The sequence below is a fragment of the Moschus berezovskii genome, chromosome Y (genome assembly GCF_049115385.1).
Source record: "Moschus berezovskii isolate FMDL1 chromosome Y, NW_MosBer_1.0, whole genome shotgun sequence".
Taxonomy (NCBI): domain Eukaryota; kingdom Metazoa; phylum Chordata; class Mammalia; order Artiodactyla; family Moschidae; genus Moschus; species Moschus berezovskii.
In genome coordinates this window covers 6,306,323-6,333,906 of record NC_142489.1, presented here as the reverse complement: position 1 = coordinate 6,333,906, position 27,584 = coordinate 6,306,323, and the positions used below count along the sequence as shown (strand labels likewise).

The 27,584-nt window shown below is 43.0% G+C and overlaps 1 protein-coding gene across 1 annotated transcript; it reads right to left on the bottom strand.

The window, feature by feature from the left end:
• Positions 1–2,427: 2,427 nt before the first annotated feature.
• On the bottom strand, positions 2,428–26,805 carry LOC148773028 (odorant-binding protein-like). Its single transcript, XM_088834379.1, has 6 exons — positions 26,728–26,805; positions 26,116–26,255; positions 19,457–19,524; positions 14,824–14,934; positions 12,797–12,898; positions 2,428–2,525 (listed from the first exon to the last, which is right to left on the bottom strand). Exons 1-6 carry the CDS (start codon positions 26,803–26,805, stop codon positions 2,428–2,430), a joined length of 597 nt encoding a protein of 198 aa, XP_088690505.1.
• Between the last annotated feature and the right edge of the window lie 779 nt (positions 26,806–27,584).

Below are 27,584 nucleotides of genomic sequence, written 5' to 3'. Positions count from 1 at the left end.
GGAATCAAGATTGCCAGGAAAAATATTAATAACCACAGATGTGCAATTGACACCACCCTAACGGCAAAAATAAAGAAGAACTAGAGAGCTTCGTGATGAAAGTGAAAGAGGAGAGTGGAAAAGTTGGCTTGAAACTCCACATTCCGAAAAGTAAGATCCTGGTATCCGGTCCCATCACTTCATGCGAAATAGATGGGGAAGCAGTGGAAACAGTGTCAGAATTTATTTTTGGGGGCTCCAAAATCACTGCAGATCCTGATTGCAGACATGAAATTAAAAGACGCTTACTCCTTGGAAGGAAAGTTAAGACCAATCGAGATGGCATATTAAAAAGCAGAGACTTTACTTTGCCAACAAAGGTCTATCTAGTCAAGGCTATGGTGTTTCCAGTTGTCATGTACGGATGTCAGGCTTGGACTGTAAAAAAAAGCTGAGCACCAAAAAATAGATGCTTTTGAACTGTGGTATTGGAGAAGATTCTTGAGAGTCCCTTGAACTGCAAGGACACCCAACCAGTCCATCCTAAAGAAATCAGTCCTGAGTATTTATTGGAAAGGCTGATGCAAAGCTGAAAGTCCAATACTCTGGCCACCTGATGTAAAGAACTGACTCCTTGGACAAAAAAACCCTGATTCTGGGAAAGATTGAGGGCGAGAGGTGAATGGGACGACAGAGGATGAGATGGTTGGATGGTATTACCGTCTCAATGGACATGAGTTTGAGTGAAGTCTGAGACTTGTTGAAGGACAGGGAGGCCTGGCTTGTTGCAGTTCATGGGGTCGTAAAGTGACAGACACGACTGAGCGAATGAACTGATGCTATCAACCATATGGTTATATGTAATACATAATCCGTGATATATATTTATAAAGCAATATCCCCAAGCATTAAATATTTAGTTGTTTCTGTTCTTAATACTTTTATTCCTCACAATGTATACCTGAGTTTACATGTTCTGGTTTCTTTCGGGTGGGGTGGGGTGGGAGATAATGGCTGAACAAATGTGTTGATTTTTGCCATACTTTGCATGTTCCTAGCATACCACCTAAAATATAGTGGACATTCCATGAATGGTACTTGGATCTCTGTGTGTGGTTGGTTGGTTGCTCAGTCCTGTCTGACCTATTGCGAACCCTTGGACTATCGCCCAGCAGGCATCTCTGTTCATGGGATTCTCCAGGCAAAAATACTGAAGTGGGTCACCATTTCCTTCTCCAGGGGATCTTCCTGACGCAGGGATTGAACTGCTGTCACGTGCAATGGCAGTGCCTGGGAAAGGATTTGGGAAAGTCACTAGGGGCTCTGACGACTTTGGGAAACTCAGTAATGTTGAAACCTCCCATGAGGAAGCCCCGAGGGCAGAGCTCACTGTGTGGGCTCCCCCTGCTCTCACTTCTGGGCTCAGTGGGAACCGTCTCTTACAAATTCTGCAGGAAGGGGTCAAGCGCCTGGTGGGGACTGTGGGTTCCAGGACATGAGCCTCTTCCCTCAGCTGTGTCCCTCTTTACTGTAATGAGTTGATGACAGTGAGCTTCTGGTTCCCCCAATCCGCAGAATTATCAGGACATTCGCTGGTGCTCACAGTGAAACTGCCCTCCTCCCAGCCCAGGATCCCTGCTCAGCCCCACAGCTCAGGGAGTCTTCCTCTCAACATCAGCCAGAGAGCTTCCTGCAGACGGGGAAGAGACACCCTCCCTCAGGCCAGAGTTTAGAGGTGTTTTCCTTTTGGGTGACTTTTACTTACTACATAAAAGTGCATCAGTATTGTTCCATTTTCTTCATCAAGCTCAATGTAACTCATGAAAGCGGGGAATGGCGCCCCCTCGGTGATCTTCTCCATGTTACTGGCTGACGTGTATTGGGTTAACCATCTTCCTGTAAACTAAAAGCAAAATTACCTTCAGAAATCTTAGTTCATCTCTGTAAATTCTGCTCGATACCATCCCTCAGGAGATTCCCTGCCCTTTCACTTAGCAGAAGTTACCTATCTTTACTAACACAGCCCTAGGTATAAAATCATGTGAAAACTCGAGTCAGATAAAGGAAATAATTGAGGTATTACTGAGATAGCTTGAGCTATGTTGTCAAATGCAAGAGACCCAATCCAACAGCTGAGAGATCATCCATTGGTTTTGCAAGAGTAGTGAACATACAAGAGAGCCGATAAATGGATGGTAGAGATGATACAGACATCACAAACAGCAGGCATAGAGCCAGCGAGTGGAGCAATTTTCAGTTGCAGGGAGATGGCGAGACTTAGCAGTCCACATGACCAAACCTCAAAAAGGACACTCACACGGATACACGCTAAGAACTCCTCCCAAGCTTGTCCACCGTTCAAATGCCCTGGTACCTGTGAGGCGTCTGTCTGAGCTTCACCTTGAATGGCAACAAGCAGACCGAGGACAAGACTGAACAGCAGAGCCTTCATCTTGTTGAGTCTCGTGGCCCTTCTGCTCTAGAAGCTGAGGGTGTCCCAGTGGTTGGAGAGGATGCAAAAGTGCTGCGACTTTTGTAGCCTGCATCTGTTGGCGTGACACATCGTGAACCAATGGTTGTTCGTCAAATGACCACAGTTAAAACAGACGGCACCTTAGGATCCTGGTTGGCAGAGATAAACTTTTCTGGCATTCTGTCATTTTAATAATGATATTTGTTTTAAGAGAAGCATATGTGGATGTGGGCATTTGACCTTTAAAGTGAGAAACTGCAGTACATCCAATAATGCAAGAAGACAATTATTTATTTTCCTGCTTATCACGAGATCCAAAATGAGATGAGCTGTCCAAGTTACATATCCCTCACTTCTGCAAGGTTCTGTTAATATGGAGGAGATAGTGTAAGATTTATTTTCTAAAAGTAAAGATTGACTTTGTGATTTAGCCAAGGGAACACTATTTCCAAAGAGTCCCTTGGAAAGAATCCTATTATTCTGAGGTGGGGAGCAGGTAGCACAGAGTATTCGTCACCTTCTCCTGCCCCAATGTGGGCTTTTTCCTCCTAAGTACTAAGAGGGCGATCTGGTTATATGCTGCTTAAAGTCATCTGTTGAAGGCATATCAGTAGTTTATTTTCAGCGATTTCTGTCTAGACACCCTTTTACCCATTTAATCCTTAATATAATATTTACTCACTAACTCAGTTCTTTCTCCCTTGAGCAAAAAAAAATCTGAATAGCAGTTCCTACAATTCTTAGAGTTTTTAATGGAAAAAGCAAATTCCTAACACAAGGTCACTGAAACAGTGAGTCTTTTTTTTTTTTTCTTTTTAATCAAAATTTACTTATTTTCATCTTCATTCACTGTTAATAGGCAAATAAATACTTTAAAAGATTTTTTTTTTCTGAGTATCAGTTCAGTTCAGTTCAGTTGCTCAGTCGTGTCCGACTCTCTGCGACCCCATGAATCACAGCACGCAACGCCTCCCTGTCCATCACCAACTCCTAGAGGTCACTCAAACTCATGTTCACAGAGTCAGTGATTCCATCCAGCTATCCCATTCTCGGTCGTCCCCTTCTCCTCCCGCCCCCAAACCTTCCCAGCATCAGAATCTTTTCCAGTGAGTCAACTCGTCGCATGAGGTGGCCAAAGTATTGCAGTTTCAGCTTAAGCATCAGTCTTTCCAATGAACACCCAGGAGCGATCTCCCTTAGAATGGACTGGTTGGATCTCCTGGCGGTAAAAGGGATTCTCAAGAGTCTTCTCCAACACCACAGTTCAAAAGCATCAATTCTTCGGCCATCAGCTTTCTTCACAGTCCAGCTCTCACATCCATACATGACCAAGGGAAAAACCATAGCCTTGACTAGATGGACCTTGGTTGCAAAGTAATGTCTCTGCTTTTTAGTATATTATCAGGGTTGGTCATAACTTTCCTTCCAAGGAGTAAGCGTCTTTTAATTTCATGGCTGCAATCAGCATCTGCAGTGATTTTGGAGCCCAAAAAAATAAAGTCTGACACTGTTTCCACTGTTTTTCCATCTATTTCCCAGGAAGTGATGGGACCAGATGCCATGATCTTTGTTTTCTGAATGTTGAGCTTCAAGCCAACCTTTTCACTCTCCTCTTTCACTTTCATCAAGAGGCTTTTGAGTTCCTCTTCACTTTCTGCCATAAGGGCATTGTCATCTGCATATCTGAGATTATTGATATTTCTTCCAGCAATCTTGATTCCAGCTTGTGCTTCTTCCAGCCCAGCGTTCCTCATGATGTACTTTGCATATAAGTTAAAGAAGCAAGGTGACAAAATACAGCCTTGACGCATTCCTTTTCCTATTTGGAACCAGTCTGTTGTTCCATGTCCAGTTCTAACTATTGCTTCCTGACCTGCATACAGGTTTCTCAAGAGGCAGGTCAGGTGGTCTGCTATTCCCAACTCTTTCAGAATGTTCCACAGTTTATTGTGATCCACACATAAAGGCGTTGGCATAGTCAATGAAGCAGAAATAGATGTTTTTCTGGAACTCTCTTGCTTTCTCCATGATCCAGCGGTTGTTGGCAATTTGATCTCTGGTGCCTCTGCCTTTTCTAAAACCTGCTTGAACATCTGGAAGTTCACGGTTCACATATTGCTGAAGCCTGGCTTGGAGAATTTTGAGCATGACTTTACTAGCGTGTGAGATGAGTGCAATTGTGCAGTAGTTTGAGCGTTCTTTGGCATTGCCTTCCTTTTGGATTGGAATGAAGACTGACCTTTTCCAGTCCTGTGGCCATTGCTGAGTTTTCCAAATTTGCTGGCATATTGAGTGCAGCACTTCTACAGCATCATCTTTCAAGATTTGAAATAGCTCAACTGGATTTCCATCACCACCACTAGCTTTGTTCGTAGTGATGCTCTCTAAGGCCCACTTGACTTCACATTCCAAGATGTCTGGCTCTAGGTCAGTGATCACGTTATCTTGACTATCTTATTCGTGGAGATCTTTTCTGTACAGTTCTTCTGTGTATTCCTGCCACCTCTTCTTAATATCTTCTGCTTCGGTTAGGTCCATACCATTTCTGTCCTTTATCGAGCCCATCTTTGCATGAAATATTCCCTTGGAATCTCTAATTTTCTTGAAGAGATCTCTTGTTTTTCCTATTCTGTTGTTTTCCTCTATTTCTTTGCATTGATCACTGAGGAAGGCTTTCTTATCTCTCCTTGCTATTCTTTCGAACTCTGCATTCAGATGCTTATATCTTTCCTTTTCTCCTCTGCTTTTCGCTTCTCTTCTTTTCACAGCTATTTGTAAGGTCTCCTCAGACAGCCATTTTGCTTTTTTGCATTTCTTTTCCATGGGGATGGTCTTGGTCCCTGTCTCCTGTACAATGTCAGGAACCTCCGTCCAGAGTTCATCAGGTACTCTATCTATCAGATTTAGACCCTTAAATCTATTTCTATAATCATAAGGGATTTGATTTAGGTCATATCTGAATGGTCTAGTGGCTTTCCCTACTTTCTTCAATTTAAGTCTGAATTTGGCAATAAGGAGTTCATGATCTGAGCCACAGTCAGCTCCTGGTCTTGTTTTTGCTAACTGCATACAGCTTCTCCATCTTTGGCTGCAAAGAATGTAATCAATCTGATTTCGGTGTTGACCATCTGGTGATGTCCATGTGTAGATTCTTCTCTTGTGTTGTTGGAAGAGGGTGTTTGCTATGACCAGTGCGTTCTCTTGGCAAAACTCTATTAGCCTTTGCCCTGCTTCATTTCGTGTTCCAAGGCCAAATTTGCCTGTTACTCCATGTGTTTCTTGACTTCCTACTTTTGCATTCCAGTCCCCTATAATGAAAAGGACATCTTTTTTGGGTGTTAGTTCTAAAAGGTCTTGGAGGTCTTCATAGAACTGTTCAACTTCGGCTTCTTCAGCGTTACTGGTTGGGTTATAGGCTTGGGTTACTGTAATAGTGAATGGTTTGCCTTGGAAAAGAACAGAAATCATTCTGTCGTTTTTAAGATTGCATCCAAGTAGTGCATTTTGGACTCTTTGGTTGACCATGATGGCTACTCCATTTCTTCTAAGGGATTCCTGCCCACAGTAGTAGATATAATAGCCATCTGAGTTAAATTCACCCATTCCAGTCCATTTTCGTTCACTGATTCCTAGAATGTCGACATTCACTCTTGCCATCTCCTGGTTGACCACTTCCAATTTGCCTTGATTCATGGACCTAACATTCCAGGTTCCTATGCAATATTGCTCTTTACAGCACCGGACCTTGCTTCCATCACCAGTCACATCCACAACTGGGTATTGGTTTTGCTTTTGCTCCATCCCTTTATTCCTTCTAGAGTTACTTCTCCTCTGATCTCCAGTAGCATACTGGGCCCCTACCGACCTGGGGAATTCCTCATTTAGTATCCTATCATTTTGCCCTTTGATATTCTTCATGGGGTTCTCAAGGCTAGTATACTGAAGTGGTTTGCCATTCCCTTCTCCAGTGGACCACATTCGGCTGTGGTCCATGTGATCAGATCGACTAGTTTCCTGTGATTATGATTTCAGTGTGTCTGCCCTCTGATGCCCCCTGGCAATACCTACCATCTTATTTGCGTTTTTCTTACCTTCACGCGAGAGATGCCAGCCCCGTTTCAGCCGACCAGGCAAAGAGGCGCGGCCGAGAGGAGCTACCCCACGCCTGATGCCAGGGCCAGCGGCCAAGAGGAGAGACCCCACATCCAACAGGCAGTGGCTGAGCGGGCACAGGAGGGCCGAGAGGAGCTACTCCGCGTTCAAGGTCAGGAGGGGCGGCCTTGAGGAAAAACCCCTCATCCAAGGTAAGGTACAGTGGCTGCACTTTGCTGGAGTGGCTGTGAAGAGATGTTTTTCTGAGTATAGAAAAGAAGAAATGAGATTCAGATTTCCCGAGTCAACTAAGTGAGAACTGACCCAGTGCTGTCTGCTCCTGGGACTGATTGGAGCTCAGATTCCTTCATTTGGAATGAATTCAGACCTTTGAGGAGACTTTGTCCTCTCAAGGGCATCCTCAGCTCACATCCTCAGAGGATCACTTCCCTTCATGTTCACATGGACAGACAATAGTATTTATATTTTCTCCTTTTGCTCTCTTTTCTTTCAGTTGCAAAATCATGTTATCTCCTTTGTTCATGCATTCCTCTGTATATTATCCTGTCATATTTTCAGCTGGAAAGTCTGCGTGATTGAAGGTTTCATGTCTCTGAATATCCTGAAACCATTTCCTCTCTTTGGTCTTTGACCCAGATATTCATTTTCTTTCTTTCTTTCTTTTGTCTGTTTCTTTATCTTGGCTGCCCCATGCAGCATGCAGGTTCTTAGTTCTCCAACAGGGATGAAACCCCAATGAACCCTATACTCTGTGCAGGGGAAGGACAGGATCCTAACCACTGGACCACGAGAGAAGTCCCTGACTCAGATAAATTTGAGTGGTCAATTGATCCCAGCTAACACCACTTATCATCACCCTTCCATCTCTACTTTTGTACCACCAGCATTCCCAAAGTTTCCTTTTGGACTCTTACCAACGTGTGTCCCCTGGGAGTGTATCCTAGGCCCATCCCATCTTAGGAAGTCTTTCTAACTGCCAATCAAGGGGCAATTAGACACTAATTCTTCTCAGAGATTCTTGCGACAGTTGCAGTAATCATGTTGGTTTCCACTGGTCTCAGCACTCTTCTTCCCTCCCTGTGCTCACACTCTGTTCTCTATATCTGCCTCTCTGTTTCTTCCCTGCAAACGATATGTAGCTGATGAGAAGTTGGTGAAACACGGAGCCCAGAGAGTCGCTTGTGATGTTCTGGAAAGGTGAGATGGTGTGAGGGGAGCAGCTCAAAAGGCAGGTGAGTAAATAATAATTTTTGCTGATTTGCACTGTTGTATGGCAAATGGCAACCCACTCCAGTGTTCTTGCCTGGAGAATCCCGGGGACGGGGAAGCCTGGTGGGCTGCCGTCTATGGGGTTGCAAAAGAGTTGGACACGACTGAAGCGACTTAGCAGCAGCAGCAGCATGGCAGAAGCCAAGAGAACATTGTAAAACATTCTCCACTCACTAAAAGATAGAATAGAAAAGAAATAAGGTTTCATTCCTAAGGAAACTGATAAAAAAATAATTCTATTGCTTTGTACTGAAAGGTCTCTTTTACCCTTTCATCCCAACTCTCATTAATATTGGTCAAAATGTAGGCAATAGAATAGTAATAAAACCAGAACCATCTTACAAAATTTTTACTGCTGTAACTCCGTACAAATAATGCTAAGTACTGCTTGGTACATCTTCCTGTTTTCTCCTCAAATTCATTCATGTTTTTGTAACTGAGAAGCCTCTAACAACAGATTATTAATTTTGTTTTACTTTTCTGGTTTCTTTTCTTTCTTTTTTTTTCTGTAACCACTGTTTTTACATTTTAGATTGCACAATTCCTAACTTAACACTGCTAGGAGGCTTATTGATCTTGGCCACTCAAAATTCCAGGTTGCCTCAAGGATACATGGTCAATAACCTCAGGTATGCAGATGACACCACTGTTATGGCAGAAAGTGAAGAGGAACTAAAGAGCCTCTTGATGAAAGTGAAAGAGGAGAGTGAAAAAGTTGACTGAAATCACAACATTCAGAAAACCAAAATCATGGCATCTGGTTCCATCACTTCATGGGAACTTGAGGGGGAAACAGTGTCAAACTTTATTTTTTGGGTTCCAAAATCACTGCAGATGGTGATAATAACCATGAAATGGAAAGACGCTTACTCATTGGAAGGAAAGTTATGACCCACCTACACAGCATATTAAAAAGCAGAGATATTATTTTGTCAACTAAGGTCCATCTAGCCAAGGCTATGGGTTTTCCCGTGGTCATGTATGGATGTGAGAGTTGGACTATAAAAGAGAGCTGAGCACTGAAGAATTGATGCTTTTGAACTGTGGTGTTGGAGAAGACTCTTGAAAGTCCCTTGGACTGCAAGGAGATCCAAACAGTCCATCTTAAATGAGATAAGTGCTGGGTGTTCCTTGGAAGGACTGAAGCTGAAGCTGAAGCTTCAATAGTTTGGGCAGCTCATGTGAAGAGTTGACTCACTGGGAAAGACCCTTATGCTGGTAGGGATTGGGGGCAGGAGGAGAAGGGGACGACAGAGGATGAGATGGCTGGATGGCATCGCCGACTCAATGAGCATGAGTTTGTGTGAAATCCGGAGGTTGGTGATGGACAGGGAGGCCTGGCATGCTGCGATTCATGGGGTCGCAAAGATTTAGAGACGACTGAATAATTGAACTGAATAGAACAGTAATGTCATCCTGCGCTTTCTGTGCACAAGCCTTAGTGAGTGGAATGTATGTTCCTTTCTTGGGAATGAATAAGATGCATTTTAGACACTTTCCTTTGATCAGACTGACCCCTTCCGAACAGGAGACAGAAAGTGAAAGTGTTAGTCGCTCAGGCCTGTCCATCTCTTTAGGATGCTATGGACTGTAGCCAACCAGGCTCCTCTGTCCATGGCATTCTTCACTGGAGTGGGTTACCGTTTCCTCTTCCCGAGGATCTTCCTCCCCCAAGGATAGACCTTGGGTCTTCTGCATTTCAGGCAGATTCTTTACCATCTGATCCATCAGAGAAGCCCATATGGTGGAGGATCTATAACCCTGCCCCATGATGCTTTAGTCTCCTTTCTCCCTCTTCCCTGGACATCTGAGGGCATATCTACCAAATCTACATAAGGAGTGTCTCTGATGAACCCCTGTCCTATGAAAGGCACAGTTTCCTGGATACTTAATGTGGACTTTGTGTGTTTTAAATGAGGTGACTTTTGTACAGACATGCGTGTGCAGGGCAGATATTCAATCGATTTATTTAAACCCTCAACAATCAAATAACACGAATCAAGCCATGATGTAATGATGGGGAGCGATGAGGTGGAAGTGGGAGTGTGAGTGTGAAGAGAGCAGGATCATGTTAATCAGGAACGAGGAAAGTCGTCTTCGTGTTGTTGATCTTGATTCCACGGACACAAGGACATGTCTGGTCTCAGTGACTCTTTTTCTAGGTGAATAAAAGAGAACCAGAGGTTTAGTTCAGTCAACGGTGTAATGGCTGACAGGGGTGAGCTTCAGGCAGTCAGCTGTCCAGGTTACAGGGAGGTGGTAGTTGAGCCAGTGTCCAATTCCAGGTGGACCTCAACACTCCACATCTCTGTGACAGCAAGTTGCCCGTGGAATTGTCCCTAGGATGTACACAAGTTTGGAAATTCCCCATGGGGATTGGTTCTATGAGAATGATTTCACAATGCATATACATCTTCCTCTAGTGATGGTTTTAAGGCTCGGTAATTGCAGCAGACAGCTCTAATCCTGCAAGTTTTGTCTTCTGGGTCCTCAAGAATTAACTTCTTTGCTTTTTAAATTATAGAGTATAGTTGATTATCTATGTTGCATTGATTTCAGGTGTACAGGCAAGTGATTATACATACAAAAACTAGGATCTATTCTTTTTCAGATTCTTTTCCCATTTAGGCTTTACAGAGTATTGTGTACAGTCCCATGTGCTATGCAGTTGAAAATTATTCTCTATCCATCCTGTATATAATAGTTTGCATCTACTAACCTCACACTTCTCAGAGTGTAAGATATCTGCAAACAATTCAGGAGACCCAGGTTCAATCCCTGTGTTGGTGAGATCCTATATAGGAGGGAATGGCTACCCTCGCCTGTATTTTTCCCTACAGAATCCCATGCACAGAGGAGTCTGGAAGGCTATGGTGCATGGGGTCGCAGAGATTCGGACATGACTGAGCAACTAGCCCTTTCTTCCACTTTCCCTTTTCAACCACAAACCTCCCAATTCTTCTCTTCCCCAAGTCCCTCCGATTTGACAACCACAAGTTTGTTCTCCACTTCTGTGAGCCTGTTTCCGTTTTGTAAATATTTTCCTCTATGTCATGGTTTAGATTCCAAGCACAAGTGATATCTTTGAGAAAGTGAAAGTCACTCTGTCGTGTGCAACTCTTGGTGACCCCTTGGACTGTAGCCCACCAGGTTCCTCTGTCCATGGAGATGCTCCAGGCAAGAATAAGAGAGTGTGCTACCATTTCACTCTCCAGGGGATCTTCCTGAAACAGGGATCAAATGTGGGTCTCCTGCATTGTTGGCAAATTTGTGACCATCTGAACCATGGCATTTATCTACACTAAAATGAAAGGTGGACTCTAAAGAAAGCTGAGCGCCAAGGAATTGATGCTTTTGAACTGTGGAGTTGGAGAAGACCCTTGAGAGTCCCTTGGACTGCAAGGAGACCCAACCAGTCCACCCTAAAGGAAATCAGTCTTGATAATCATTGGAAGTACTGATGTAGAAGCTATAACTCCAATACTTTGGCCACTTAATGCGAATAAATGACCTATTTGAAAACATCCTGATGCTGGGGATGATTGGAGGCGTTGGAGACGGGGACGAGAAAGGATGAGATGGTTGGATGTCATCACTGACTCAATGGACATGAGTTAGAGCAAGTTCTGAGAGTTCATGATGGACAGGGATTCCTGGAATACGGCAGTCCATGGGGTCACAAAGAGTTGGATATGACAATTAGTGAACTAAACTGAAACCTAGAAGTGACATTTCTGGCATTGGTCTTTCTCTTTCTGAGTTCTTTCACTCAGCGTGACAAATATCTTGGTCCATCCATGTTGCTGTAAATAGAGTTAGTTGCTTCTTTTTCTTGCTGAGTATTGTTCCATTGAAAATAGGTACCACATCGCTGTTATCACATTCACCTGGATGCTCGTGCTTTTAGTCACTCTTTTTGTTAAGATTCTTTCTCGACAGAGCATTAAACGCCATGACATCTGAGTAGGAATATATTGCAAATGCATGTTTCAGACAGTGTGGTGGGAAGGCATCTACTGTTTCTCTCGGAATCATATGAGATCAAACACTGGTCTTGTGAAAAGTGTGAAAGTGGAAGTCGCTCGGTCATCTCCAACTCCTTGTAATGCTATGGACCGTGACAATCCATGGAATTCACCACACTAGTATACTGGAGAAACCTTTCCCTTCTCCAGGGAATCTTCCCAACCCAGGGATCCAACCCAGGTCTCCCCCACTGAGCCACAATGGAAGGCCAAGAATACTGGAGTAGCCTTTCCATTCTCCATCAGATCCTCCAGACCCCGGAATCGACCCGGGGTCTCCTGCATTGCAGGCGGATTCTTTAGCAACTGAGGTATCAGGGAAGCCCTGCTTCAGGGAAGCAGAGCTCTGTTTCATACCGATTCTCTTGGGGGAGGAATGTATGGGGACAACCACGAGGTCAGGGCTGATGGGAACACTAATAATTTCCACCAACTCATGGGGATTCCTGCTTCTGTCAGATGACTCTAGTCTGCAAGATTTCTGTAGGATAAGACTCTCTCACCACAGCTGCTTGGCGTTAATTAATCAAAGTGTTTACAATAATATGGCTCAAGAGCAGCAATATTACAGAATAGAAAATTCTTCAGTGATACATTTAAAGTGGTGGGACAAACATTTCACACATATGAAATAACATTGTTATCTTATTGCTTCATCTGGAAGGGGCATCGTTTAAAACGGACTGAGTTTACTTACGAGAGTGCCAGAGTCACTTTTTTTTCACTCCTCTGGACAGTTATCTAGGGAAAAACAAAATGGGAGAAATGAAACACTCCCCAGCATTTCCAAGTTTTCTTCCTTCCTTCCTTTCTTGTAATAAAGTATCTTCAAAGAGATTAAATGTGTAAGAAGATATTTTGAATAAGCTGACTCGTTTTCTGGTTTATACACAACAAGTGAGTGATATGGGCAGGGGAAAAAGTATGATTCCTTTACCAATGTCGATTAAGTTCAGGACATTTTCTTCCGGAATCCCTTTTTCTCTCACCATGCTGTCAAACTTCTCTTTGTATTTCGAGTCTACATTATTTCCTTTGCCTGTAAAATCACAGAACAGAAAACAGAATTGTCGACCCCCGGGGAACCCATGGAAATTTCTGAATCTACAGAAGAAGAAATGGAACGTGACAATCATATGTTCAATTCTGGAATCTAAGAGCTTTCAGTGGTTCCCATGAGACAAATATGTGCTTTCTGTCTTAAGAATTGACCCCAGTCCAACTTGGTGAGTAGGACACCCTACTCCTCAGCATCAGGACCTGGACCCCAAAAACTTGCCAGGATCTTCGTGAATTTGGGGCTGAGTCCATCCTAATATGGAGCCTACTTGCTTGTCTCACCTTCCTCGCGTATATACCTGCCTCTCATATCTGTTTGTACACCAAGCTTAGTAGGAACCACCTTTCTCCCCTTCCATGGACACATTCACCGGATCACACATAATAACAGGGCGTGATTTACTCTTTCATGAACCTGCCATTGTACCCAATAACATTTTCTGAAATAGACAACTGTTGTCCCCATGGCACACACACCTCTCAGTGCTTCTGCATGGTTACTTGAGTGGGTGATATCAGTTTTCATAAGAACAATGCATTTGAAACATGGAACAGGTCAAAGATTTTCTTATAAGTGTTCCAAGGCTTACAGTGCATCAGAAAACTGATATTGTATACTAACACATACTTATGGAATCTAGAATGATGGTACTGAAAATGGACTTATTTTCAGCGCATCAGTGGAGAATCAGTCATAGAGAAGAGACGTATGTGCATGGGGAGAGGGGAGGAGACGGTGCGATATATGGAGAGAGTATCATGCAAAATGACATGACCATAGTTAAAATAGGTAGCCAGTGGGAATTTGCTGTATGTCTCAGGGAACTCAAACAGGGGCTCTATATCAACCTAGAGGGGTGGGAGGGAGATGGGAGGCAGTTTCAAAAGGGAAGGGTCATATATATACCTATTGACTTCCCTTGTGACTCTGCTAGGAAAGAACTCTGCTGCAATGTGGGTGCCCTGAGCTTTATCTGTGGGTTGGGAAGTTACCCTGGAGAAGGGAAAGGCTACCCATTCCAGTATTCTGGCCTGATGAATTCAATGGACTGTATAGTCCATGGAGTCACAAAGAGTCAGATATGACTGAGCAACTTTCACACAAGCATATGTATACCTATGGCTGATTTGTGTTGGTATATGGCAGAAAACAGTAGAATCTATAAAGCAGTTATCCTTCAATTAAAAAATAAATAAAATTTTAAAATTTATTTATTTAAAATAAATAAATAAAATTTTACCTAATTTTTTATATTAAAACTTCATCAGCATGACTTTAGGGATTTGTGTCATTAAAATGAAAAACTTTTCAGTCACTAAAACTTTGAACTTCTGTTTATATTAACGTGAGCCTGTAACTGAGATTTGGAGAAGGTGTCTGTCCTTGAAACAACATCGGGCCTAGGTTAAGTTCTCTCTTCAAAGTCAAAAGTCCTATACTGAAAAAATTTTATAGTATGCCTTCTGTATTTGCATTTCTCAAGGTACAAAGAATAAATTTGGTAAAAAGCCTATTGATATTTGTTAAACACCAAGTATTTATTCAGTAGCTGGAATTATTCCTAAGGTACACTGTATATTTTGATTATTTGTCATCCTCATTATAGACATGACTTGAAATATGTTGACATATGTAAAATAAAATATTCCAGCAAAACTTCATTTTCTAATATTTGAACACATAGGAATCATTGTGAAATGCCTGATGATGTGATATTCTGCACCCTATGGCCTCCTGTTTCTTGGTAGATTACCTTCCAGGATCCTTAATTTGGTGAGCATAAACACGCAGGCCTTGCACCCTGAATTTGGAATGCTGTCAGCACTTCCTGATATTCTGAATGAAAGTCCTTACAGTGTGCGTGTTACATGACAATGGTTATGGGAATTTAATATCATACCTACCAAATAATTCCACCAGTTTTGTCTCCTTGCCATGTCCATCCAGGTTGACATTATATGTTAAGAGCGTGTTCTCGTCCCCACTAATGGGTTGAAGTTCATTGTGACCCGCGTCTGTGAGAGAGAGAAAAGATACAAACAGCCCCACCTTAACTTGTTGTCAGTTAGATTATTGTGACACACGGCGGGCATGAAGAACGGTCCATCGTGTATGGACCCACTCACTTCATCCTGCACAGAATGCTGCCGTTAACCATGGCCACAGAAGGAGGTACGATTTTCCTCATCCCCACCTTTTCCTACAATTAATCAGTCACTCCTTGCTGTCTTACTAAGATGCTTTATAGAATGTGTGTTCTGAGAAGCCTAAGATGCTTTATAGAACGTGTGTGCTGATAAACCTAACAGATTCTTTTTCTGCATTTATAATTAATTATTTTTGATTTGCTGAGTCTTCCCTGCTGCCCGTGGGCTTTGTCCACTTGTGGGGACGGTGGAGTACAGTCTAATTGTGTTGTGCGAACTTCTCACTGCAGTGGCTTCTCTTGTTGCTGAGCATAGGCACTGGGGTGCATGAGCTTCAGTAGTTACAGCTCGGAGTTCTAGAGTGCAGGATCAGTAGTTTTGGTACATGAGCTTAGTTCCGACATGGCATGTGGGACCTTCTTGGACTAGGGATTGAACCTATGTTTCCTGCCCTGGCTGGCAGATTCTTATCCGCGGGACCACCAGGGAAGTCCCAAGAGTGTTTTAAGCAGCATACACATATTATCCAATCGAGGTTCAAAAATTTTTTGTATTGCTGTGACCCCAGCCATGGAATTGGTTTCTATTGGCCAATGTCAGCCTACCTTGGGTTCATCAACTTCTGTTCCTGAGTGGTGACATTAGGCCAGGCAACCTTTTGAGCACTTTAAGTATTGTGTTTCCCGACCCTTCACACTGGAGTATGATACAGCCCCCTGCCGTGTCTGTTGGTGTGAAGACAGCTTACCTGCTGGGACAGGTAGGCAGTGACCTCCTAGTGGTGAGCTCCTTCCCCACCTGGAGCACTGCAACTCCCCTCTGCCCTGCCCGCGTGTCTGGACAAGAAACAGCTCTGACCTACTGTGTGTCACCGCCACACCCTCTATGTCCATTCTCTCTCTCCTGGCCTCCATCTCACCTTCCTGCAATCATTCAGCAACATGGAATGTGAAAATGAACATCTGTATTACTGAAGCCTGCAAACACCACTGCTCAGTGTCTGAGCCACTGAAAATTATCAGTGTGCTTAAAAAAAAAAAAAAAAAAGGCATCCAAAGCAGCTTCAGACTCTCATAGCCCTGACAAGAATATGCAATTTTCCCAAGGCCATGCTAAGTCCACAAGCCTTTCTCACGTTGGGACAGCTTAATTCAGACAACGAATGTCTTCAGATTATCAGTGACCACTTGTGGTTCACCATGGATTTACCAAGGTGGACATAGCAACATCAATGAATTGACTGTGATGTTAATGAATGTGATACAAAAGTGAGAGCAAACCTGTCTCCTGGGCTTCAGGTCACCATCAAGGCCACTGCTGGTAACTGGGCCTGAGGTAGCTACACTTCACTGTTTCCAAACAAACCTGAACGCGGCAATGGCTGGTACCCTAGAGTCTTGCATTTCTGTTGTCTTCCTTCTTTAGTCACTGTGTAAAATTCATGCTAAAATGGATTGCAAAAATGGAGAAGGATAAAGACAGTGGAAGCATTCATGATTCGGCGAAAAGAAACCATATAGTGGGAATAAGAAAAATGAAAGCACAATTTTGAAAACTTCAAATATCAGAAGCTATCCATCAAAGTATGGGGAAATATTTCAGGCATGAATTTTACTAATTTGTGGCTATGCCATATGTACTGTGTGACTTCTTCGTTTAGGAAAGGGTTGTGATCACATATTGATGTGTTTAAATTTTAATCAAACATGTATCCTTTAGGCTGTGTGAAAATAATAATGCTATTTAGGGCCATTATAAAGAGCTCAGAGATACAAAGCTTAGCCAGCATGCCCATTGCTTTGTATAGAAGCTGCCTTTATGGTTGAACTCTCGATGATTTCCTTGAGTTCAAGTTCCTCCATCTAAATTTGAATGGACTCAGATATTATAAGATTCTTTTTAAAAAGTGATGCTCAGGGCTGGTGAACTGGGATGAACCAGAGGAATGGGATGGGGAGGGAGGCGGGAGGGGGTTCAAGATGGGGAACACATGTACACCCGGAGCAGATTCATGTCAATGTATGGCAAAACCAATACAATAATGTAAAGTAATTAGCCTCCAATTAAAATTAAAAATAATTAAATAAAAGTGAATGGCACTAATGTGCCATCTCAATATAGACCCCGTGATCTTAGTTCATAAACCAGTTGTAAATTTTCTGTGAGACTCCTAAAAAATAGAAATTATACACTCATGGTTAGCCACGTTGTTCTTATTGATATTAAATCACTATGTCATGTCTGAATCTCCATGACCCCATGAACTGTACTGCACCAAGTTCCCTGTCCTCCATGACCTTCCAGAATTTGCTCAAATTCGTGTACTTTAGTCGATACTGCAATCCAACCATATAATCCTCTGTCATCCCCTTGTCCTCCCGCCTTTAAATTTTCCCAGCATAAGGGTCTTTTCCAATGAGTCAGTTCTTTCCATCAGGTGGCCCACGTACTGGGACTTCAGCTTCAACATCGGTCCTTCCAATGAATATTCAGGACTGGTTTCCTTTAGAATGGACTGGTTTGATCTCCTTGCAGTCCAAGTCACTCTCAATAGTCTTCCCCAGCACCACGGTTTAAAAGCGTCAGTTATTTGGTGCGCAGCCTTCTTTACGGTCCAACGCTCAAATCCATACATAAATGCGGGGAAAAAAATAAACATACTTTTGACTAAACGGGCCGTTGTTGGCAAAGTGAAGTATCTGCATTTTACTAAGCTCTCTTGGTTTGTCACAGCCTTCTTTCCAAATATCAGTTATCTTTAATTACGTGGCTGAAGTCACAATCCTCAGAGATTTTCGAGTCCAAGAAGAGAAAACCTGTCACTGCGTCCACTCTTGCACTTTCTATTTGCCATAAAGTGAGGGGACCAGAGGCCATGATCTTCCTGGTGTTGAATGTTGAGTTTGAGACCAGCTTTTTCAGTCTCCTCTTGCTCCGTTATCATGAGACTCTTTAGTTCCTCTTCAATCTCAGCCATAAAGTTGTATCATCTGCATATCTGATGCTGTTGCTATTTCTTCCAGCAATCTTGATTCCACCTTGTCTTTCACCCAGCCTGACACTCAGCATGATGTACTTTGTATATAAGTTATAGAAGCCGCATGACCGTATATACTATCTTGTACTCTTTTCCCAATTTTGAACCAATCTGTTGTTGCGTGTCCAGTTCTCACTATTGCTGACTGATCCACATACAGGTTTCTCTGAAGCCTGGTAAGGCAATCCAGGATTACCATATCTTGAAGAATTTTCCACAGTTTGTTGTGTTCCACAAAGTCAAAAGTTTTACCATAGTCAATGAAGCAGAAAAAAAAAAAACTGTTTTTTTTCTGGAATTGCCTTGCTTTCTCCATGATCCTGTGAATGTTGACAATTAGATCGGGTTCATCTGCCTTTTCCAAAAAAAGACTATATTTCTGGTAGTTGTCTGATCATGTACCGCTGAATCTTGACTTGAAGGATCTTGAGCACTCACTGGAAAAGACTCTGATGCTGGGAAGGATTGGGGGCAGGAGGAGAAGGGGATGACAGAGAATGAGATGGCTGGATGGCATCACTGACTCGATGGACATGAGTTTGAGTGAACTCCGGGAGTTGGTGATGGACAGGGAGGCCTGGCATGCTGTGATTCATGGGGTCGCAAAGTGTCGGACACGACTGAGCGACTGAACTGCACTGAACTGAACCTTGCTCGCATGTGAAGTGAGCATAGCTGTTCGGTAGTTTGAACATTTTTTGTCATGGTCTTTCTTGGAGATTGAAATGGAAACTGACCTTTTCCAGTTCTGTGGCCACTCCCAAGGTTTCCAAAGTTGCTGACACATTGCTTACAACCCTTATCAGCATCACTTTTTAGGATTTTAAAGAGCACAGTTTGAATTCTGTCACCTCCACTAGCGTATTTTATAATGCTTCCTGCTGCTGCTGCTAAGTCATTTCAGTCATGTCCGACTCTGTGTGACCCCATAGATGGAAACCCACCAGGCTCCCCCGACCCCGGGATTCTCCAGGCAAGAACACTGGAGTGGGTTCCCATTTCCTTCTCCAATGTGTGAAAGTGAAAGTGAAGTCTCTCAGTCGTGTCCGACCCTTAGCGACCCCACGGACTGCAGCCTACCAGGCTCCTCCATCCATGGAATTCTCCAGGCAACAGTACTGGAGTGACTTGCCATTGCCTTCTCCATAATGCTTCCTAAGACCCACTTAACTTCACGGTCTAAGACGTCTGGATCTGGTCTCGCTGAGTAACACTCCGTTGAGGGAAGGCTTTCCAGTCCCTGACCTCTGATTTTCAGTGGGAGTAGAATTCAGGTGTATGGGATTAGTGAAGAAAGCTGAGACCAAGATTTCTACCTGAACGTCGTCTTTCCAGTGAAACATTCATACTTACAGTCAAGAGCATAAACGTTTCCTTCCTTTGTGCCTGAGACATATTTTTTGATGCATTCTCCATTCTTCCTTAAAAACAAAATATATTCATGTTGGTTGATTAACATAATAAAAACTTGATGTATATTTAGGATTCTTTCTGTATGACACCCAAGAATATGTGTCAGGTATCACCTCAGTGCTGGTGAACAAATTGGCCTTCAAAAGAGACAACATATGCTGTCTCAGATCCAGCAATTATCAAGCGGCAAGGATGATTTGTCGACACACTAAATCTGACTAGTAGTTCCAAAGATAACCACAGATACAAAACAGGTCGTGTGTAAGACAATAACCATGGTGAAATCTAGAATTTTAGGAAGAAAGAAAAAGAATGAACTTTTCCTTTATATGGTTTCTGAAAATTGAGAGGCATAGCCATCAAGACAAACCTTGAGCATGGTCACAACCCTGGCAGTGATTCATTAGACAATGAAAGGAAAGAGTTTGTCACTCAGTTGTGTCTGACTCTCTGCGACCCCATGGACTGTAGCCCACCAGTCTCCTCCTCTGTCTGTGGGAAACTCCAGGCAAGAAGACTGGAGTGGGTTGCCATTTCCTTCTGCATGGGAATTTCCTGACCCAGAGATCGAATCTGGGTCTCCTGCATTACAGGCAGATTCTTTACCCTCTGAGATATCAGGAAAGCCCTTATTAAACAATATGAGAGCCACCAGGCCTTATCAGACAACATGAAATCCACCAGGCTTTATTACACAATGTAAGAGCTCCCAGGGAAGCCCTCATTAGACAATATGAGAGAAAAAAATCACAAATTTAAAAAAAAAGTTTAATTTTCTCTAAACACACACTCTTCCTCCATCACAATACCATATGAGGAATAAACTTGAAAGACACATGTCTGTATACAGACACATTTCACACTCACACGGACACTTACACAAGCAAACTCTTAAATACGCAAGATGTGTTTGTACGATATCATGAAGAAATTTATGGATATAGTATATGATAAGTATATATTGTCACCTCTATAACAGGAGTACGTGGCTTCACATTTGTCCTCTGTACATGTATGTGATAAAGGTGTATTTGGCCCATTTAAAGAATTTTCATGAAACAAATACTAAAAGGCATTTTACCCCATAGGAACTGCATTAAATTTTGAAGAGACACCTTGGAAAAGAATGCCCACAGTGAAGTGTGGTGAGTGTTCTCAGCCATTGAAAGTGAAAGTGCAAGTCACTCATTCATGTTACCTCTTTGTGACCCCATGGACTATAGAGTCCATGGACTTCTCCAGGCCAGAATACGGGAGTGGTAGTCTATCCCTTCTCCAGGGGATCTTCCTGACCCAGGAATTGGACCAGGGTCTCCTGCATTGCAGGCAGACTTTTGTTACCAACTCAACTATTAGGGAAGCCCTCTTAGTCATTAGGGAATTGAAATGTATTGAGCTCACTGAAAAACAACCACAAAGTGGGAACACAACAATTATCCAAAATAACTGCAAATACACAACATTTTATCTGAGCAGACAAACTCCTTTCATATGGCTTGGAAAACGTGATTCCTTTCATATGCAGATACTGATAACAGTTTTAAACTTGGTGCTGAGAGAGGACGCTGGGAAACATGATTCAGACTGCATAATTTGCTCACGTGAAGAGCCAAGATGTTTAGAATATGCAGATCTATTCTTACCTATGGCTCTAGGCGTAGACATGTAGTGATGAGTAAAGAAAAGGACAGTATGAAAAGGCAAATAATAGACATTGAAAGGTGAACTCACCAGGTCGGTAGGTGCCCAATATGCTACTGGAGATCAGTAGACACAAAATCCAGAAAGAATGAAGGGATGGCAAAAACAACGACCATTTGGGATGTTATTGGTGATAGAAGCAAGGTCCCATGCTGTAAAGAGCAAAATTGCATAGGAACCTGGAATGTTAGGTGCAAGAATTAAGACGATTTGAAGCGGTAAAACAAGAGTTGGCAAGAGTGAACATTGACACTCTAGGAATCAGTGAACTAAAATGGACTGGAATGGGTGAATTATTAACTCAGATGAACAGTATACCTACTACTGTGGGCAGGAATCCCTTAGAAGAAATGGAGTAGCCATCATGGTCAACAAAAGAGTCGGGAATGCAGACCTTGGATGAAGTCTCAAAAACGACAGAATGACCTCTGTTCATTTCCAAGGCAAACCAATCAATAGCACGGTTATCCAAGTCTATGCTCCAACCAGTAACATTGAAGAAGCTGAAATAGAATGGTTTCATGAGGACTTACAAGACGTTTTAGAACGAACATCCTAGAAAGAAATCCTCTTCATTATAGGGGACTGGAATGCAAAAGTTGAAAGTCAAGAAACTCCTGGAGTAACAAGCAAATTTGACCTTGGAGTACAGAATGAATCAGGGTAAAGGGTAAAAGAGCTTTGCAAAGAGAACGAATTGGTTATAGCAAACAGCCTCTTCAACAGCATAAGAGAAGACTCTACACATGGACATCTCCAGATGGCCAACAGTGAGGTCAGATAGATTATGTTCTTTGCAGCCAAAGATGGAGAAGCTGTATACAGTCCGCCAAAAGAAGAGTGGGACCTGACTGTGGCTCAGATCATGAACTCCATATTGCCAAATTCTGACTTAAATTGAAGAAAGTAGGGAAAACCACTAGATCATTCAGATATGACCTAAATCAAATCCCTTATGATTAAACAGTGGAAGTGAGAAATAGATTTAAGGGACTAGATCTGATACACAGAGTGCCTGATGAAGTATGGACGGAGGTTCGTGACATTGCATAGGAGACAGGGAGCAAGATCATGCCCAAGGTAAAGAAATGAATAAAAGCAAATGGCTATCTGAGGGGCCTTACAAATAGCTGTGAAAAGAAGAGAGCAAAAAGCTAAGGAGAAAAAGACAGATACACCCGTTTGCATGCAGAGTTCCAAAGAATAGCAGGGAGAGATAAGAAAACCTTCCTCAGTGGTCAGTGCAAAGAAATAGAGGAAAATAATATAATGCAGAAGACTAGCGATCTTTTCAAGAAAATTAGAGATACTATGCAGGTCAGGAAGCAACAGTTAGAACTGGACATGGAACAACAGACTGGTTCCAAATAGGAGAAGGAGTCCGTCAAGGTTGTATAGTGTCACCTTGCTTATTTAACTTATATGCAGAGTACATCATGAGGAACGCTGGGCTGGAAGAAGCACAAGCTGGAATCAAGATTGCCGGGAGAAATATCAATAACCTTAGATATGCAGATGACACCACCCTTATGGCAGAAAGTGAAGAGGAAGTCAAAGGCCTCTTGATGAAAGTGAAAGACTAGAGTGAATAGGTTGGCTTGAAGCTCAACGTTCAGAAAACGAAGATCATGGCATCTGGTCCCATCACTTCATGGGAAATAGATGGGGAAATAGGGGAAAGAGTGTCAAACTTTATTTTTGGGGGCTGCAAAATCACTGCAGAGGCTGATTGCAGCCAGGAAATTAAAAGCTCTTACTCCTTGGAAGGAAAGTTATGACCAAACTTGATAGCATAGTAAAAAGCAGAGACATTACTTTGCCAATCAAGGTCCTTCTAGTCAAGGCTATGGTTTTTCCCGTGCTCGTGTATGGATGTGAGAGTTGGACTGTGAAGAACGCTGATCGCCGAACTGTGATGCTAGAGAATTGATGCTTTTGAACTGTGGTGCTAGAGAAGACTCTTGAGAGTCCCTTGGACTGCAAGGATATCCAACCAGTCCATTCAAAAGGAGATCAATCCTGGGTGTTCATTGGAAGGACTGATGCTAAAGTTGAAACTCCAATACTTTGGCCATTTCATGCGACGAAATGACTTACTGGAAAGTAGTATGATGCTGGGAGGGATTGGAGATGGGAGGACACGGGGACGACGGAGAGTGAGATGGCTGGATGGCATTACTGACTCGATGGACATGAGTTTGCGTGAACTCCGGGTGTTGGTGATGGACAGGGAGGCCTGGCGTGCTGTGATTCATGGGATCGCAAAGATTCGGACACGACTGAGACACTGAACTGAACTGAACTGAAGAGAACTTTCCATGCAAAGATGGGCACAATAAAGACAGAAATGGACCGAAGAGAAGCAGAAGATATTAAGAGGAGGTGGCAAGAATACAAAGAAAACTATACAAAAAAGACTTTTACGGCTCAGATAATCTCGATTGTGTGATTACTGACCAGGAGCCAGACATCCAGGAATGTGAAGTGAAGATGGCCCACGGAAGCATCACTATGAACAAAGCTAGCGGAGGTTATGCAATTCCAGTTGAGCTATCTCAAATACTAAACGATGATGCTATGAAAGTGCTGCACTCAATATGGCAATACATTTGGACAACTCAGCAGTGGCCACAGGACAGGAAAATGCCAGCTTTCATCCCAATGCCAAAGGAAGGGAATAGCAAGGAATGTTCAAACTGCCAAACAATTGAAATCATCTCACATATTAGCAAAGTAATGCTCAAAATTCTCCAAGACAGACTTCAACAAGTCATGAACCGTGAACTTCCAGATGTTCCAGAAGGTTTTAGGAAAGGCAGAGGGGCAAGAGATCAAATTGACAACATCTGTTGGATCGTCAAAAGAGCAAAAGTGTTCCAAAACATCTATTTCGGGTTTAATGACTATGCCATAGCCTTTGACTGTGTGAATCACAATAAACTGTGGAAAATTCTTTAAAAGATGGGAATACCAGACCACCTGACCTGCCTCTTGAGAAACGTATATGCAGGTCAGGAAGCAACAGTTAGAGCTGGACATGGAACAACAGAGTGGTTCCAAATAGGAAAAGGAGTTCGTCAAGGCTGTATATATCACCCTGCTTATTTAACTTATATGCAGAGTACATCATGAGAAACACTGGGCTGGCAGAAGTGCAAGCTGGAATCAAGATTGCCAGGAAAAATATTAATAACCTCAGATATGCAGATGACACTACCCATATAGCAGAAAGTGAAGAGGAACTAAAGCGCCTCGTGATGAAAGTGAAAGAAGAGAATGAAAAGTTTGGCTTGAAACTCCACATTCAGAAAACTAAGATCATGGCATCTGGTCCCACCACTTCATGGGAAATCGATGGGGAAGCAGTGCAAACACTGTCAGACTGTATCTTTGGGGGCTCCAAAATCACTGCAGATGCTGATTGCAGACAGGATATTAAAAGACGCTTACTCCTTGGAAGGGAAGTTATGACCAATCGAGATGGTATATTAAAAAGCAGAGACATTACTTTGCCAACAAAGGTCTATCTAGACAAGGCTATGGATTTTCCAGTTGTCATGTATGGATGTGAGGCGGGAATGTAAAAAAAAAGCTGAGCACCGAAAAATAGATGCTTTTGAACTGTGGTATTGGAGAAGATTCTTGAGAGTCCCTTGAAGTGGAAGGAGATACAACCAGCCCATCCTAAAGAAATCAGTCCTGAATATTCATTGGAAAGGCTGATGCTAAGCTGAAAGTCCAATACTCTGGCCACCTGATGCAAAGAACTGACTCCTCGGAAAAGACCCTGATGCTGGGAAAGATGGAGGGCAATAGGAGAATGGGACGGCAGCGGATGAGATGGTTGGATGGCATTACCATCTCAATGGACATGAGTTTGAGTGAACTATGGGAGTTGTTGATGGACACGGATGCCTGGCTTGCTGCAGTTCATGGGGTCACAAAGAGTCAGACACAACTGAGCGAATGAACTGATGCTATGTAACATATGGTTATATACAATACATAATCCGTGATATATATTTATAAAGCAATATCTCCAAGCATAACATATTTAGTTGTTTCTGTTCTTAATATTTTTATTCCTCACAATGTATACCTGAGGTTCCATGTTCTGGTTTGCTTTTTTCGGGTGGAGTTGGGTAGGAGATAATTGCTGAAGAAATGTGTTGATTTCTGCCATACTTTGCATGTTCCTAGGATACCATCTGCCGTATAGTGGACATTCCATGAATGGTACTTGGATCTCTGTGTGTGTGTGCTTGGTTGCTCAGTGCTGTCTGACTTTTTGCGACCCCTTGGACTATATAGAACAGCAGGTATCTCTGTTCATGGGATTCTCCAGGCAAGAATACTGAAATGGGTCACCATTTCCTCCTCCAGGGGATCTTCCCAAACCAGTGATCGAACTGCTGTCACGTGCAATGGATGCGCCTGGGAAGGGACTTGGGAAAGTCACTAGGGGCTCTGATGACTTTGGGAAACTCAGTGATGTTGAAATTTCCCGTGAGGAAGCCCCGAGGGCAGAGCTCACTGTGTGCTCTCCCCACTGTTCTCACTTCTGGGCTCAATGGGAACCGTCTCTTACAAATTCTGCAGGAAGGGGTCAAGCGCCTGGTGGGAACTGTGGGTTCCAGGACATGAGCCTCTTTCCTCGGCTGTGTCCCTATTTTCTCTAATGAGTTGATGACAGTGGAGCTTCTGGTTTCCCCTCTCTGCAGACTTTTCGGGACATTCCCTGGTGCTCACAGAGAAACTGCCCTCTCCCCAGCTCAGCCCCACAGCTCAGTGTGTCTTCCTCTCAACATCACCCCGAGAACTTCCTGCAGACGGGGAAGAGACACCCTCCCTCAGGCCAGAGTTTACAGGTGTTTTCCTTTTGGGTGAGTTTTACTTACTTGACATAAAATTGTAAGTGTATTGTGCCATTTTCTTCATCAATCTCAATATAACGCTTGAAAGCATGGAATGGCCCCCCCTCGGTGATCTTCTCTTTGTTATTGGCTGCCGTGTATTGGGTTAACCATCTTCCTGTAAACTAAAAGCAAAGATCCGTTCAGAATACTTAGTCCATCTATGTAAATTCTGCCCGATACCATCCCTCAGGTGGTTCCCTGCCCTTTCACTTAGCAGAAGTTACCTATCTTTATCAACACAGCCCTACGTATATAATCACGTGAAAACTCAATTCAGATAAAGGAAATAATTGAGGTATTACTGAGATAGCTTGAGCTATGTTGTCAAATGCAGGAGACCCAATCCAACACCTGTGAGACCATCCTTCGGTTTTACACGAGTAGTGAACATACACGAGAGCCGATGAATGGATGGTAGAGATGATACAGACCTCACAAACAGCAGGCATAGAGCCAGTGAATGGAGCAATTTTCAGTTGCAGGGAGATGGCGAGACTTAGCAGTCCACATGACCAAAACCTCGAAAAGGACACTCACACGGATACACGCTAAGAACTCCTCCCAAGCTTGTCCACCGTTCAAATGCCCTGGTACCTGTGAGGCGTCTGTCTGAGCTTCACCTTGACTGGCAACAAGCAGACCGAGGACAAGACTGAATAGCAGAGCCTTCATCTTGTTGAGTCTCGTGGCCCTTCTGCTCTAGAAGCCGAGGGTGTCCCAGTGGTTGGAAAGGATGCAAAAGTGCTGCCGCTTTTATAGCCTGTATCTGTTGGCGTGACACATCCTGAACCAATGGTTGTTCGTCATATGACCACAGTTAAAACAGATGGCACCTTCAGTATCCTTGTTGGCAGAGATAAACTTTTCTGGCATTCTGTCATTTTAATAATGATATTTGTTTTAAGAGAAGCATATGTTGATGTGGGCATTTGACCTTTAAAGTGAGAAACTGCAGTACCTGCAATATAGCAAGAGGACAATTATTTATTTTCCTGCTTATCACGAGATCCAAAATGAGATGAGCTGTCCCAGGTACATATGCCTCACTTCTGCATGGTTCTGTTAATATGGAAGAGATAGTGTAAGATTTATTTTGTAAAAGTAAAGATTGACAGTGTGGTTTAGCCAAGGGAACACTATTTCCTAAGAGAACCTTGGAAAGAATCCTATTATTCTGAGGTGGGGAGCAGGTCAGAACAGAGTATTCATCACCTTCTCCTGCCCCAATGTGGGCTTTTTCCTCCTAAGTACTAAGAGGGCGATCTGGTAATACACTGCTGAAAGTCATCTGAAGAAGGCCTATCAGTAGTTTATTTTCAGTGATTTCTGTCCAGACACCGTTTTACCAATTTAATCTGTAATACAATATTTATTCACTAACTCAGTTGTTTCTCACAGTGAGCAAAAAACGCTGGACAGAGGTTCCTGCCATTGTTAGAATTTTTAATGGA